This window comes from Mustela nigripes, chromosome 7, assembly GCF_022355385.1.
Source record: "Mustela nigripes isolate SB6536 chromosome 7, MUSNIG.SB6536, whole genome shotgun sequence".
In the NCBI taxonomy this organism is placed as follows: Eukaryota; Metazoa; Chordata; class Mammalia; order Carnivora; family Mustelidae; genus Mustela; species Mustela nigripes.
Window position 1 is genome coordinate 22,270,673 of NC_081563.1, and position 16,461 is coordinate 22,287,133.

General features: G+C 39.6%; 1 protein-coding gene across 3 annotated transcripts in view; it reads left to right on the forward strand.

Annotated features, from left to right (window-relative positions):
* The window catches only part of BABAM2 (BRISC and BRCA1 A complex member 2), a 406,624-nt gene that overhangs the window by 403 nt on the left and 389,760 nt on the right, over positions 1 to 16,461 (forward strand). For 2 of the 3 annotated variants that reach the window (XM_059405362.1, XM_059405360.1), the window contains exon 2: positions 3,265 to 3,415. In XM_059405362.1, the coding sequence (XP_059261345.1) occupies positions 3,288 to 3,415 (128 nt within the window). In that variant the 5' untranslated portion in view covers positions 3,265 to 3,287. Of the gene's footprint in view, positions 1 to 1,675; positions 1,810 to 3,264; positions 3,416 to 16,461 lie in introns of all 3 variants that reach the window. The other variant, XM_059405361.1, reaches the window with a different exon arrangement.

Sequence of the window (16,461 nt, forward strand, 5' to 3'; positions counted from 1 at the left end):
CAGTTTGGGAAAAGGGAGAGTATCCCTTTTTAGATGGCCCCCAGAGTGGGGTGGTCATTCTTTGGGTCCGAGCCGACTTGTTTTTCTTGAATGTTGCCCCTGGAGAAATTGCTTCCCCACTTACTTCCCTCGTGCGCTTTATGACGTTGAGGTGACGCAGCAGGACGCCACCCCTTTCCGTTCCATGACGTCAGCAGGGCACACGTTTCCGTGTTTGTCATCTCATCTTAATTGCGAGATACTGGACGATGCCTTCGACGTCTTTGTAGTCCCCAGGCTCCCCTTCGAGGACCTCATGTGACCCTATTTCGAGCAGCAGTCCCTGTAAAAATTGTATTTCTGCATTTTCCTTTTGTAATACGTCAAAATCAGGAAATAGAAATCGCACAGCTAGCACATAGGGGAGCTGGCCACTGTTAATTTGTGCCTAGCCGGGATCTCTCATGGAACTGTGATGTGTGAAAGCCACTATTGTAGGTGTTCCCCTGTCCGTGTCCCTGGCTCAAAAGGATCACATAGTTGGTTTTAAGAACCATCATCTTTGGCTGTTTGGTGACCTCTGGTTTTGGAGTATTTATTTCTCCTCTGTCTTAGAGAAGTCACTACACTTCCGGTTGAAACATTTTAATGCTGCAGGAAGTCTTGCACTGTCAAAAAATAGTACTGTCTCAGTTCTAACACAAAGAAATTCATTCCTTCAGGTGTTAGTCAAAGGTCCTGGCAGTTGCTGAATTGGAATGGGCTGTTGTCACCTTAAGTATAGTTTGGCTTTTGGTGCAGGTTTCTTCCCTGTGGTATTTGATTGGCGGGTCACTCAGGCCAGCTTTGGCAGCAGACCAGCTGTAGTCAAACGTGTTTCTGGTGGTCAGGCAACCATTTGTTCAAATTTGTAATTTTTTTGTTTCTGTTCCAGCTTTATGAGTTGTACACTTTAAACAGGTGACTTTGATGCCTTTCTCTTTGGTAATTGCAATTATCCATGCTTATGTGAGAGGAGGATGGGTGTAGTGGACTTTGAGGGAGATCTGGATTTGAATGCTGGTCTTTATTCTTGCTACATGTGTGACTTTGAACAAGTTACTTAGTCCTGCTGCGCTTTAGTTTTCCTATCTGTGAAATGGGAACAGTAATAGAGAACAGGGTTGTTGGGGTGAAGTAAATGAAATTACAGGTAGAGGTGGGTGATAGAGTGCCTGATACTCAGTAGATTTTTCAGAATGTGTTCATTCTTTTTCCATTTTTCATAGAAATGAGAGGTAAAATAATGATAAGTATTATGGGGAAAAGCATGGAAGAATAATTTTGTAATGTAGGTGAGATCCTTTGCTTTTTTTCCAGATGAGTATTTCTGTGTTTTGCATATGATCTAGATAAGCATCCTTTCAAGAACTATGACATCAGTGGATAGAAATAAGAATGGAAATGTCACAGAATAGGAAAAAAATGCTTCAAAATGCTAATATGGGTTAGTGTGCTGTTCAAAGACAAAGGACAGAAATAATCCTTATCTCCCGTAGAGTGGGAATTCTAAAACCTGCCTATTGCCCAGGATTGTGAAGATCAACTGTGATAATGTTTTTGGAAGCTCTTTATAAGTGGTAGTGTTACAAAAATGTACAGTGTGGTTTTTATGATTGATGATACATGACATTAGATGTTTATTCTTACTTTGTAGTGACTTTGGAATGGTGGGGAGAAGTAATCTGTTAATTTGTTGGAAGAGGAGCTTATTTTATATTTGCAGAAAGGATGATTTGAGTACTGAAGTATACAGCCTCAAAGGTCTTCTGGGTGTCATCACCATATAAGGTAGCTAAATTATTTTTTGAAAGATCATTGCAGTCCTTCCCTTTATTACTATCCAAAGTGATTAAAACAGGTACTGGCTTTCAGCATTTCTTTTGGCAGAGACCTCTAAGTCCCCATATGGTAAAGTATATGAAAACTAGGACTAGGACATCATTTCCTTATAGTTGTAACTTAGAGGAAATTAATTTGCTTTTGATGAGGGATTATCCTTCCAGATTGAGGAAGAAAGTGACTATTTAAATGGATTTACTCACCTCTGAAACTAGAGGTTTTCATGTAGAAATCTGTTTAGAGGAATTCATACATTCCTTCCCCTAGCCTCTGGGTTTCCAGATAATTTAGACACGCTTTGTTGGTTTTACTTCTGTATTTTCAAGTGCAAGAACTTCTTAGTGCTTGAAAGGCTAAGACTTTTAGATACATGTTTGTTTGTGTTGGTTAATATCCGGATAAGTGTATGTTTTCATGATTTAATTGTTAATTAGCTTTTTAAAAAATATTTTATTTATTTATTTGACAGAGATCACAAGTAGTCAGAGAGGCAGGCAGAGGGAGAGAGAGGGGGAATCAGGCTCCCCGCTGAGCAGAGAGCCTGATGTGGGGCTCCATCCCAGAACTCTGAAATCCTGACCTGAGCCGAAGGCAGAGGCTTCAACCCACTGAGCCACCCAGGTGCCCCATTAAATAGCTTCTTGCTACATACGTTCCTCAGATACATTCTCCTCGACCAGATTTTTTTGAGGGGATATTGTCTTCTCTCCATACTTTAATATTTCTCTAGTTTTTTTGGTCTCTTTATTCATTTGTTTATTTAAAGATTTTTATTGGATGCTTAGCATGTGCCAGGTACTTTCGTTAAACACTAGGAATTCAAGACATAGTCCCTGCAGGGAAGAGATCACAAAGCAGGTAGTTATAACACACTGTGGAGGGACAGTATATCAGAAGTAAATAATTTCTCGTAAGTAACAATTATAAGTAGGTTATGCTTATTCTTGAATTTCATATAGTATTACCAATCAAGTCCTTCTTATGGGGACACCAAGGGAGCAGTTCCGAACTTAATGGAGTGTACATTTTGTGTGTGGGGGGAGAGGATTGTTAGTGAAGGCTTCTTAAGGCCTCAAAGTAGGAAACTGTCAGTTGTAAGATAGAGCAGAGTAGATTTAGGTTGTGTGGGGCAGTATAGCGGTCAGCTTTGGAAAGGAGGAGGGAATTGGATTGAAGGGCTGCTTCTGGCTTGAAAAGCATTGGTGCTGTCTCTCTCCTGAGGAGGTGAGCAACAGGGGGTTGGTTTCTTCTGAAGGGGTCATTGGAAGAGGCCGCTATAAGACAGGAAGTGAAGTATTTATTCATGCAAGAGAAATTTCCGTGTTGCTGTGCCAGTTTTCAGGAAACCCATTCTGTCTAGTTCCTCTGAATACTCTGACCACCATCCCTTGCTTCTCCTTTCAGTGTGATTTGCAAATCAAGCCAAAATGTCCCCAGAAGTGGCCTTGAACCGAATTTCTCCAATGCTGTCCCCATTCATATCTAGTGTGGTCCGCAATGGAAAAGTGGGACTGGATGCTACGAACTGTTTGAGGATAACTGACTTGAAGTCTGGGTAGGTACCAGCACTACTACAACTAATGCATCAGACCCAATTGAGCCTTAATTACTAATAAACTTTTCCCACCAGATTCATCAAAATTGAACACCACAGAAATTAAATCAGGTCTTGAACTTAGCACATGTTGATGCAGTTGGTTTTGTCCAGATCTTGATGTATTATTATGTTTCAAGTTGTTTTATTTGCATTGTGGGCCATTGCTTTATGATCACAATGTTCATGTCTTCTTTTTTTCTTCTTCTTCTTTTTTTTGGGGGGGGGGCACGTCTCTTTGTTAACAGTGTGCCATGTGGTTTTTAGCAAGTGTGTTTTTCATTCATTGACTCAGTTTCTGACTCAGTTTCTTGTTACGTCTGTTGCAATTCAGCATGTACTCTTAGAGTTGGGTTTTGGGATTCTGAATTTGATATCATTTGGTAATCTCTCCTAATAGGAAAATTAAAATAGCTAGCCAGAATGAGTCATTTTTTTCACAGTGGGGTTGAAATAGTAGTATCTGACACCTGGAAATGTTGAATTAAATAGCCCCAACTTTTTACTTCAAAATAAATACAGATTTACAGAAAATTTACAAAATACAACAAAATTAATGTTGCTATAATGCTGTTGATTGTTTTACAAGCATTGTTTGAATTTTGTGACTTTTTTGGCCCAGAATCCAATCCAGGATCCAAACTGAATTTAGCTGTCACATCTGGGTCTTCTTAACCTGTTAATGTTTCTGTCTTTGTCTTTTATGATTTTGACACATTTTTTTTTTTTAGAGATTTTATTTATTTATTTGTCAGAGGGAGAGCATGCATAAGCAGGGGGAACAGCAGGCAGAGGGAGAAGCAGGCTCCCTGCTGACCCTGGGATCCTGACCTGAGCTGAAGGCAGGTGCTCAACCAACTGAGCCACCCAGGCGTCCCGATTTTGACACTTTGGGAAATAGCACTGGTTAGTTATTTTGTAAAGTGTTGCTTAGTATGGGCTAATCTACTGTTTTCCCTTTATTACAGTGAGAACTGTATCCCCCCCCAGCCCCCCACCAAGAATACTACAGAATTGATGCTGTATGGTTTACAGTACATTAGGTCAGGGAGTACGTGATGTTCATGTGTGTGACTGGTATGTTAACTTCGACCGCTCAAGTAAGATTGTGTCCACCAAATTTCTCCACTGTAGCGTTAGCTCGATCTGCCCTTGGTCATTGCTAAGTGTCTTGTGGAGGGATGCCTTGAGATGGTGCCGGTGCTTACTTCCTCATGGTACTTTTGGCCACTAATTTCAGCGGTCATGGATGGTTCTGGCCTGCAGTCATTATCGCGGTGGTGCTGATCTAAATGATGTTCTATTTCCCTTACTTCTCATACCCCCCCACACTTATTAACTTGAATTCTACTGTAGAGAAGCGTTGTCCCTTCTCCCCCAGTCACTTACTTACTCACTTATTTATTTATGTCAGTGTGAATTTTTAGGTGTTTATTTTAGTCTGTAGGTTATCATCCAAATGCTGTGTTCATTTATTTTGTTGCTCAGTTGTTCTAGCTTTGTCATTGGAGCTCCGTTGAGTTGGGGTTTGTGTCTTTTTGACATATCCCCATCAGTTTTTGAGTATTTTCTTACTAGAAATATATTGCATTCTTGACTCTCTTTTAGCTTTTCTTTTTAGGCTCTTTTGCCTTCTGTAGTCTTGCCTTTTTTTTTTTTTTTTAAAGATTTATTTTTTTATTTATTTGACAGAGAGAGATCACAAGCAGGCAGAGAGAGAGAGAGAGAGAGAGAGAGAAGGGGAAGCAGGCTCCCTGCCGAGCAGAGAGCCTGATGCGGGGCTCGATCCGAGAACCCTGGGATCATGACTTGAGCTGAAGGCAGAGGCTTTAACCCACTGAGCCACCCAGGCTCCCCAGTCTTGCTGTTCTTTGACTAAGCAGAAGACTTAGATATGAGGATGTACACTTCCTTCAGTAGGAGGATAGAGAAGACTAGTTAGAGTTAGTTAGACTAGTTAGAAGACTAGTTAGGTTAGTTGGATACTTTATTGGGAAGATCTGGCATTATTTAATTAGTGGGTGGGGGATGACAAAAATGTCCTGAAAGATAGCGGGGATGGTTATACAATTCTGTAAATATATGACAGATGACTGAACTGTGCCACCTATAAGGGTGGATGGATTATAGCTTAGGGAAGCTGTCCTCAAAAGGAGCCAAACCCATGAACTGGGGATGTTTACTACTTCAAATGGATAAGGCATGGGTGTTTCTTTCTTTCTTTTTTTTTTTTTTTAAGATTTTATTTATTTATTTGACAGAGACAGAGATCACAAGTCAGCAGAGAAGCAGGCCGGGGGTGGGGTGCAGACTCCCCGTTGAGCAGAGAGCCTGATGCGGGATGCTCGATCATGAGAGATCATGACCTGAGGTGAAGGCAGAGGCTTTAACTCACTGAGCCACCCAGGTGCCTGGGTGTTGTTTCTTTAGTTTGTCACAACCACTTTTTTTTTTTAAAGTTGGCGAGGACATGACAGGGGACTGATGGCCTGGGGACTGGGATTGGCTTATGGGAGATGACGTCATCTGAACTTCTTACTCTTTGTATCAGTGTCCTGAGGGAATGATTGGGTTCATCAACATGAAGTTACTTTACTTCTTTTCTGCAGACTCCTTCTCCAGTGCTCCCTGATTCCTGAATGTTTGGTTGAGTATTTAAGTGCAAATAGTGGATCTGATGATACATTTGAAATGAATCCACTAGACCTGGCCCGGTCTGGACTAGCTCTTCGAAAAATATTTGAAATGGCATCATTATATGGCATTTAGTATTTATGGAATTTAATGGAATTATATGGCGTTTAGTATTTATGGAATTTACTTTCTTTAGATTTACAAAAGGAATGCAGATACCTCTACCTACATTAACTGAGTTGCTAGGCATAAAATGGTGTGAAAAACCTTATTAATCTAGAGCATTAGTGATGCCTTTTATGCAGCTCTTGTCTGAAAGATTCATGAAAGTTCCTTGGAGTCTCATTGACAATTCTTTCTTCAATCCTTCCATCGGGCAAAGTGTGCATTCCTCAAGTTTCTATAGTAAAACAGTGACGGGGTTTGGGAACAAACAGAATGGCTTCTTTTTAGTGTGTCATTTATTGGCATTTCCCTTTCTTTTACATCAGCAGCACTCATTTACAAGAAATGGGGTCCACATTTATCAGTTCTGTGAATCCTGTAGGGCACAGCATGTACAGAACTACTCTTGTTTCTATATATGGCTACTTGCCCTTGAAGAAATGAGGTGTGAGTATCTATATTCTAGATCTGGCTCATAGAAGGAATAGATAGGTAAGATTCTATTCCAAGTAAGATTAAAAAAAAAAGTAGCAACTCATCTTTCTGTAATGGCCCCTAAATATTTGTACCTTACATACACCTATGTATGTATGTATGTATGTGTATATGTATGTATATGTTTGTTTGTTTCTGAGCTCCATTGCTAGACTGTCACAATCTTAAGGACAGGGTTCTTATTTAATTTATTTTTAGGCCTCCTTAAGGTGTGCTGTGGTACTTTTCCTACATAGTGTAGCAAGTGGGGGCTGAGTGAGTGAAGAGGTAAGGTGTTTTCCTAGAGAAGTTGCCTGGTTTGGGGATCATAGTGGTTTGGACTTCTGGCTTGGAAACCTGTTTCTTGGTCTTGTAGATTATTGCTTAAACGTTATTATACGTAATTTTAGAAAATGTCATTCCTTGATAACTGAATTGATATTTTTGAAATACCAGTACTGAAAAACCAGCCCTGGGTTTTCTCTTCTAGGTAGAGGGGTCGAATTTTTATTTTAGAGAGTTATTCCATGGGGCTCTTGACTGTTTATTAGCTTTTTGCTCTTTGATGATTTGATCCCAAGCATGTGCTATTTGTAAGATGCCATATTCTGTCATTTTTGGTGATTTGCTAATCTTGAAGCTGTCTCCATGTTCAGTGTTCTGGAATGGTGCCCGGCAAAAATGAGAGAGGAAAGCAGAGGGCTTACTGCAACCTGTGGCAGCCAAGCCTTATTATCTTTTTTCAGCATATCACAGTGACTCACCCTTACTGGCACATGGCTGTGTTTGGGGCATCTGCTGTGACATCTCAGCCGCCCACAACTACCTGTTGCATTTTTTGTTCATGTTCTGAATTTCATTACTTAATTAAAAATAGATACTCAGTGTACTTAGTTACTAAATAGAACCGTTTTCAAAGATGAGTGCTGTAAGCTTTGAAGACAGATCTCTGTTTGTTCCATTGGTCCCTTTGGCTGGCAGGCTGAGCCTTTATTAGCCCTGTGCCTGGAAGGAAGCTGCTGGCCCAGGAGCCAATACTTTAATTCTGAGGATGGTCACCTTTTAACCCTTTAGTATCCAGTTGTTCTCTGGGCTATTTCATTTCACTTTCTTTTCTTTGTGATCTTTTTCCTTTTCTCCTGTGCATACCATTATCCTTTATGTATTCATTATATAAAAATATATTCCTAAACCATATATAGTATTATATTGCATGTTTAAGAAGTTTAGAGAAAGGATATCATGATATATGTGTGTATGTGTGTGTGTGTGTGTGTGTGTGTGTGTGTGTGTGTGTGTTCTTCCACAGCTTGCTGCTTTTGCTTAGTAGGAAGTTCTTGAGATTTACTTATGTTAATACTTAGGGTTCAAGTTCTTTGGTTTGCACTGCTGTATCATATTCCATTGTATGAATGTGCCTCCAATTTTTTATTCACTCTCCCATTGTTTGACTTGTATGTTGTTTTAAATTTCTTTTGACAAAGAATGCTATAATGAACGTTCTCTCACCTTTGCGCAAGAAGGTATGAGAATATTTTCTGGGGCATGGGTTTTTGAACTGGGTGTGTTTACCCATTAGTGGTTATAAAATCTATTGAATGAGTCACTCCAATATTTAAAAAATGAATGAGAATAGAATGGAAACTACCAGAATGTGTCACACATAATAAGAGTAAGCACTGTTTTGTGAAATTTGCTTTCAGTTAAATAAGTATGTGTGTACTGGGTTACAATGTGAAATATGTGTGTCATGAAAAAAAATGTTTGAAAGCAAAAAAAAAAAAAAAGTTTTGAAAGCTATTCCTCTAGGCACATTCCTAGGAATAAAATTGCCAGCTCTTAAGGTATATGCCTCTTCTATTTTATTAGATATTGCCACATTTTATGAATTTCCTTCCACCAGAAATGAATGAGAGTTCCCATTGTTCTGTAGCGTTAACAATAGTCTGCATTGTCAGACTTAAATTTTTGCCAAGTTGATGGGTGTGAAATGGTATCTCATTGTTTTTAATTTGTACTTCCTGTATAGTGAAGAATCTTTTCAAATCTTTATTGCTAATTTAAATTTCTTCTTTTAGGACTATCCTTTGCCCATCTTTTAACTGGGTTGTTTGTAGTTTTGTATAGGTTTTAAATCATTCTTTATATATTTTGGATATTAATCATTTATATGTATTACAAATATTTGCATTCAGTCTGTGCCTTACAGTCTTAGTATCATACTACTGATGTCCAGAAGTTTTAGTTCTAATGAAGTCAAATGCATCAGTATTTTCTTTTTTAGATTTTTGCTGCGTGTGTGTGTGTGTGTGTGTGTGTGTGTCTGTATGTATGTGAGAGAGAGAGAGAGAGACAAAGGCATTTCAGAAAACCCTGTCATACTCAAAAGTCATAAACCTGGGGCACCTGGGTGGCTCAGTGGGTTGAGCCTCTGCCTTCAGTTCAGGTCATGATCCCAGGGTCCTGGGATCGAGTCCCGCATCGGGCTCTCTGCTCAATGGGAGCCTGCTTCCTCCTCTCTCTCTCTGTTTGCCTCTCTGCCTACTTGTGATCTCTGTCTGTCAAATAAATAAATAAAATATAAAAAAAAATCACAAACCTTCCTCTACAATTTTCCATTTTTGGTCTTCAAATAGAAATTTATTTTTTTCCATAAGATATGTTGTGAGCTAGGGATATAGTTTTTTTGTTCATGCAATTCGTTGATTGTCCCAGCATCATTTATTGAAAAGGTCATCCTCTTGTCTAGAGATCTGCAGTGCTACCTCTCTTATTGTGTCTAGATCATACACGGATCTGTTTCTAGGCTTTCTGTCCTGATCTGTCAGCCTCATTGTCCTTATGCCAGTTGTCTTAACTATTAACTATTAACTGTCTTAACTATTAAAACTTTATGGCATGTCATAATAATATCAGGAAAATTTTCACCTATCTTGTTTTTATTCTTAAAAATTCTCTTGCTTAGGGGCACCTGGGTGGCTCAGTGGGTTAAGCTGCTGCCTTCGGCTCAGGTCGTGATCTCAGGGTCCTGGGATCGAGTCCCACATCGGGCTCTCTGTTCAGCAGGGGGCCTGCTTCCCTTCCTCTCTCTGCCTGCCTCTCTGTCTACTTGTGATCTCTCTCTGTTAAATAAATAAATAAAATCTTTAAAAAAAAAATTCTCTTGCTTAACCATATGTTCTAGATACTTTTTGATAACCTCATTTAAATAGTCACATGCCATTTTCTTAGGACATTCCGAATTACAGTTAACAAAAATTCTTCTTTTTAACTCATTGAGGAATGGAAATGAAGGGAAACTGACCCGGACTAATTGAGAATTAATGGTCAGAAAAGCTCTCTGAGGAAAGGACATTTAAGTTGAATCACGAAAGATGAGAATAATCCAATGTAAAGAGCTGGGGAAGTTGTTGTATAAAGGGAATATGATGTATAAAGGCAGGAGAAAGCTTCATGTGTTCAAGGATCTGCAAGGCCACTGAGTGTTGGAATGTAGTAAGAGAGCGTGAGAGGGAAATGAGATGAAATTCTAAAGATAGTCAGGGGCCAGAATATGCAGAGCCTGGTGGGCTATATTAGGAAACTTGGGTTTTATTCTGGGTGGAATGAGGAGTTATTGAAGGATTTTAGGCAGAGTGACATTATCTAATTTATATATATAAAAAAGCATTGGTTGTTATATAGAAAGAGACTTATGCAGGATAAGGTAGACTAGTTAGCTGCCCATTTGTAACAATAGACCAGGTGACAGATGATGGAGTCTTACAATATGGTGGGAGTAATGGAGATGGAAGGAGGTGAATAGATTATAAACTAGTTAAAGGTAAAAACAGGAGGATGTTGAATCTGGGGCTTGAGAGAGAAACAAGAATGACTTCTTCCTTCTAACTTGAGCAAGTGGGTTAAGATAGTTATGCCATTGGTTGAGATGGGGAAGGTTGGTGGAGGAACAGCTTGAATTCGGATTGATTGTTGTCTGCCCCTGCTATGCAGTTATTAGTGTGTCTCTCCTTTTGCTTCTTCCCTATGTTGAGTCTCATGTTTTCCTTTCTTGTTTTTCCCTCTTGCTTTGTTGGAGCATGCACTCTAGTAGCATCCCAAGAGAGGGAGAAGAGGAGGTTTATTCTTTGAGTTCCCGAAGGTCTGAAATGTGTTTATTCTGCTCTGAAACTTGATTGATAATTTGGGCAAGTATAGAACGCTAGGTTGCAAATTTTCCTCCTCTCAGATTTGAAAGGCCTTGGTCTGTAATATTGGGGACCCTCAACACACATACTGTTGTAGTTCCATGGTTGCAGTGTCTTCTCTGCTCTGTAAGGATATTAAGTATTGTTTGCTTTTAAAATTGAGGTACAGTTGACGATTACAACTTTTGAATGTTTTAAAAAACATTTTTTATGTATCTTGCATTATCTCTGTTTTGTTCTTCGTCTTTAGTGTTGGCAGGTTTCCTCAAACTGGTGATTCTTGGCTGTCCATGTCTGTTAAGGAGAGAGAATGTAAAATATGAATTTGAAGCTTTTGATGCACAGGTGGACTTCTCAACTGCTGAGCTTTGCTGTAGTGTGATCATGCATGAACTTGGCCTCTTTATCAAGTGATTGCCAGATTCATTACCCAGAGATCTTATCTCTGCAACTATAAAAGATAGAAGTGCCTGTATGGATGCATGTATTCCTGTGTGTCAGGAAAATTCTAACTATTGGGCCAGAGTATGTAAATTTTAAGATTTTGATGTATTTGGTGTATTCTTCTTGGGTCTGGTCTCCTTGAGAGAGACTGGTCCATGTAGCCAGCTGCCTTAGCTGCCCCAGCTCTGTTCAGCCCCACAACCAATCAGCTGAAGGCAGCTGCACGCATAGGCCAATGAGAGGCCAGCAGAACTGACTAGCCTCCTAGCACAGAATGATGAGAAATAATAAATTGTTTCCTAAAGCCACTAATGTTAGGGTAGTTTTTTATGCAGCACTAGATAATTAATATGTAACATATTATATATTCATGTTACCTGTGTATTTTGAAGACTGTCCACATTAGTATGGCTTGAACTGTGCCTCCTTTTTAATGCCTGCATAATATTCCAGAATAGAATGCATTGTAATTTAATCAGCTATCATTGAGAGCTGTTCATTTGAATCTGTCTTTTGTTATAACAGAAGGTTGTAAAGAATCTCCTCTCACGGGGCGCCTTGGTGGCTCAGTGGGTTAAGCCGCTGCCTTCGGCTCAGGTCATGATTTCAGGGTCCTGGGATCGAGTCCCACATCGGGCTCTCTGTTCAAGGGGAGCCTGCTTCCTCCCTCTCTCTCTGCCTGCCTCTCTGCCTACTTGTGATCTCTCTCTCTCTCTCTCTCTCTATCAAATAAATAAATAAATAAATCTTAAAAAAAAAATTCCTCTCACATTTATCTTTGATATGCCAAAATGTCTACTTTTTATGTTGTCATCAGATCGATTTCCTTCATGGGTTCTTTTGGCATTTTGAGAAATTAATGCCTTTTCCACTGAGACATCTGTTTTCTTCTGAGATGCCTATGCTTTCTTCTGTAGTTTCATTGTTCCTTGAAATTAACCTGGAATTCATTTTGGTGTATGATATAATGTAGGAATGGGATATTATGTTTCTAAGTAATAGTCTGGTTGTCCTAGCACTATTTATAAGACAAATCCTTGACTTATTCATTATTTTGAAATGCCATCTTACATGCTAAATTCTGTTTATTTCTGACTTTATTTTCAATGATCTGTATTTGCTTTGTGCAATTATACAGCTTTTCAATTTTACAGCTTTATAGTATGTTTGAATACTCATCATCTCACCTGTTGGGGATTTGATTGGCATTGGATAAAACTTTTTTGTTTGGAGAGAATGGACTTCTTTTACAACAGGTTTTAGCAAACTTTCTGTGAGATCAGATAGTGTTTTAGGCATGTGAGTCTTATGGTCTGTGTCGCAACAGCTCTTGTGTGGAATTTATGTCAGTACACAAGTGAGTAAATGTGGCTGTGTTCCAGTGAAACTTGATTTACAAAAAGAAGAAAGTGGCCCTTGGATTGTAGTTTTACAATACTGAGCATACTTGCTTTATAATATTGATACTGTCCTATTTATGCCCACTTTTATGTCTGTAAATAAAGGTTCATGTTTTCTTCATTTTATCCCTGCACATGGACTCTTCACCTTCTTCCTAGGTGGCTTATTCTTTGGTTGCTTTCCTGTAGAAGTTTCTAGTGGTTTGCTGACATAGATGAGAGCTAATATAAAAGGTAGATTGAAGTAGAAGGAGAAGGTGTATTAGAAAATTTAACAATTCATGGGGCGCCTGGGTGGCTCAGTGGGTTGAGGCCTCTGCCTTCGGCTCGGGTCATGATCTCAGGGTCCTGGGATTGAGCCCTGCGTCAGGCTCTCTGCTTGGAGGGGAGCTTGCTTCCCTTCCTCTCTCTCTCCTGCCTTTCTGCCTGCTTGTGATCTGTCTGTCAAATAAATAAATAAAATCTTAAAAAAAAATACAAAGAAAATTTAACAATTCAATAATCTCTTATCCAGAGAATATTCCCTAAGAATATTTACGAAGAATTCAAAGAAAGTTCAAAGAAAGGAAAAATGGTCAGAGCCAGAAGTGCTGACACAATGCTGGTGGAAGGGGTGGGGGTGCCACAAGCCAGAGGGCAGATTGGACAAAGGATGGAACACAGTGAGCCATCTTTAGGGATGGCAGCATAATATCGTGGTAAGCATGAAGATTTTTTAGTCAATGAGGTCTGAGTTTGATTCCTGATTTTGCCACTTTATTGAGTGACATTATTAAAGACCTTTGGCAAGTTACATACCTTTTCTGTACCTCATTTTTCTCTTAATTGAGGATGACATTAATAATTATCTTACTGGGGCGCCTGGGTGGCTCAGTGGGTTAAGCCGCTGCCTTCGGCTCAGGTCATGATCTCAGGGTCCTGGGATCGAGTCCCGCATCGGGCTCTCTGCTCAGCAGGGAGCCTGCTTCCCTCTCTCTCTCTGCCTGCCTCTCTGCCTACTTGTGACTTCTCTCTGTCAAATAAATAAATAAAATCTTTAAAAAAAAAATAATTATCTTACTGAGTAGTGATGGGGAATATGTATATGTATATATATATATATATAAATATATCTCAATATATTTGGTCAAGTCCTCAATAAATGGTCACTATTTTTATCTACAATAATAACAATGCTGTTATTATATTTAGTGTTACATACATTACACACATTATTATAGATATTATTTTACTGTATTGTTGTTAGGCAGCTGGTAGAATCACTTTGGCATTTCAGAATCAGGGACTCTATAAAGAGGGAGTGTCCATGCAGGCAGTGTAGAGGAGATGTCTAAGTAAGACTCAGGAAAGCAGAGCAATATAAGAGGTCACACATGTAACAAGAGTCAGAAATCATGGAGCAGAAAAGGACAAGAGAGCCAGAAATTTCTATTTCTAGGGTAACTTTCTATCCTTGTTCTTTGCTTTTTGGAGATCCATGGGGGCAGAAACAGTATTAATGTGGCTAATTTAGGTGGTGCAGGTGGATGTCCTTTGAAATATTTGATTAGGTTGAAGAATGAATGGGCTTGGAAATGCCAACTTCTTTTTTTATTTTTTATTTATTTATTTTTAAAAGATTTTATTTATTTTTTTGATAGAGTGAGACATAGCGAGAGAGGGAACATAAGCAGTGGGAGTGGGAGAGGGAGAAGCAGGCTTCCTGCTGAGCAGGGAGCCTGATGCAGGGCTCAATCCCAGGACCCCAGGATCATGGCCTGAGCTGAAGGCAGACGCTTAACGACTGAGCCACCCAGGCACCCTGTCCAGCTTCTTTTTTTAACAGAGCCTGTTTTCAGTAGTTATTAGAGATTGAACCATGGCTCTCTTGAGCAGAGACATGCAATAGTTCTCAACAGAGAGTTGAAGAAACCTGCCCGCCAAAACCTCGTAAGATGGGGACTAGGGAGCTCTGTTGGAGGGCGGAGAGCTAGTGTGGGCAGTGTGTGGGCGGGTTGTGAATGTTACAGGGCAGAATTTTGGTTAGGGCTCAGGCTGCTGGGGCACCAGGGTTAGGGCTAGACACCAGGGCATCTAGAAATATAGAGAACAGTGCACCGTGTTGGTATTTTGAGCACTATTAACGTGTCCAGGTTATCCTCCAGGAATTACCTCTTGTTTTGTTTTGTTTTTTTTTAAACTCAGAGAAATGTCCTGCTTCTCACGCTCCAGCCCATCATCTTTTCTTATCTTCGATCTTTAACTTGGGTAGCTGCCTGTCCAGCTGCCTTGTGATTATAATAGCAAAATACAGTAATATAAATAATGTTAGTGGAATAGTTAATGGGTCTTTTAACATTTCAGAGGGCTTTCATTTATTTTGTATTTAGGGTTTTTTGGGGGAAAAAGTCAAGGGATAGTATTGGCCTTGGCCCAGTAAACTCTGAAATCATTGACCTTAGGAACTTATGCTAGGATTCCACAGTCTTCCCACAGAGACTAGAGTGGTCAATGCTGGGAGAACTCTGGCTCTGGAGTTTTAGATGGTTATGAATCTTGGGCTTTTCATGCCCTGCAGTGATTTCATTTCAGAAAGACTTCCTTTGGTATGGAAGTTGGGGTAGGGGAAGAGGTGAGGGGAAGTAGTCTTTCAGTCTAATGTGTAAAGGAAAGGAGGTAGGAGATTCTTTTAATCTATTCCTAGCTCTACTTTGTACTATTCAAGGGAACAACAACAAAAAAAATTACTCTTAACTGTTATCTTTTGTATCCTCTCTTCTATGCAATTTTAAGTGGTATTTTTTGATGGTTTCTGTTTCATTGGAATGGCAGATTTGCGGACTGCTTTAAGATTAGAAGATGAGCAGGACTCTTTCAGTTTACGTTAAAAGGCACATGTTAATGTTTGTCTCAAGACTGCAAATTAACTAGTTCTGTGCGCTCACACAGGTTAATGGACCCTTATGCCCAGGTAGATAGCCGCCTTTTTAACTTCCATGATGGTTGAATAATCTTGCTTTCTGGTGCCATATTCTTGAAAAATAATTTTGTAACTTTCCTTTCAGGGCCACATTTCCTGAGTGATGTGGTTATCTTTTAGTGGCATGTGATGAAAGTTGTTTTTCCCATTGACCTTGCTTCTCTTGACTTTTTGAAAAATGTATCCTTTTTGTTTTCTGAAACAGTTTTCATCTCAACCTTTGCTCTTGCCAATTTATTGATAAGAGCTCTTGAGTCAAGTGGAAGTTTTGGAGAATATTTTGAGTTCTACCGTGAAGTGGGTACAATGCCCTCACAATGATTGTTTTTTCTATCTAAGGACTCCTTAGACTTTTTTTTTTTTTTTAAAGATTTTATTTATTTATTTGACAGAGAGAGATCACAAGCAGGCAGAGAAGCAGGAAGAGAGAGAGAGAGGAGGAAGCCGACTCCCCGCAGAGCAGAGAGCCCGATGCGGGACTCGATCCCAGAACCCTGACATCATGACCCGAGCCGAAGGCAGCGGCCCAACCCACTGAGCCACCCAGGCGCCTTAGACTTTTTTTTTTTTATCTAAAAAAGCATTTTTAAAATTTTGTGGCTCAGTAAATTGTTTCCATGTAGATTCAGTTTGAGGCTTAGCACATACTTTTCTTGGCTGTGGTAAAACATACATTCCATTTACCGTTTGCACCAGTGGCATTCCAGTTCAGTGGCACTGAGTCCAGTGGCATTCCAGTTCAGG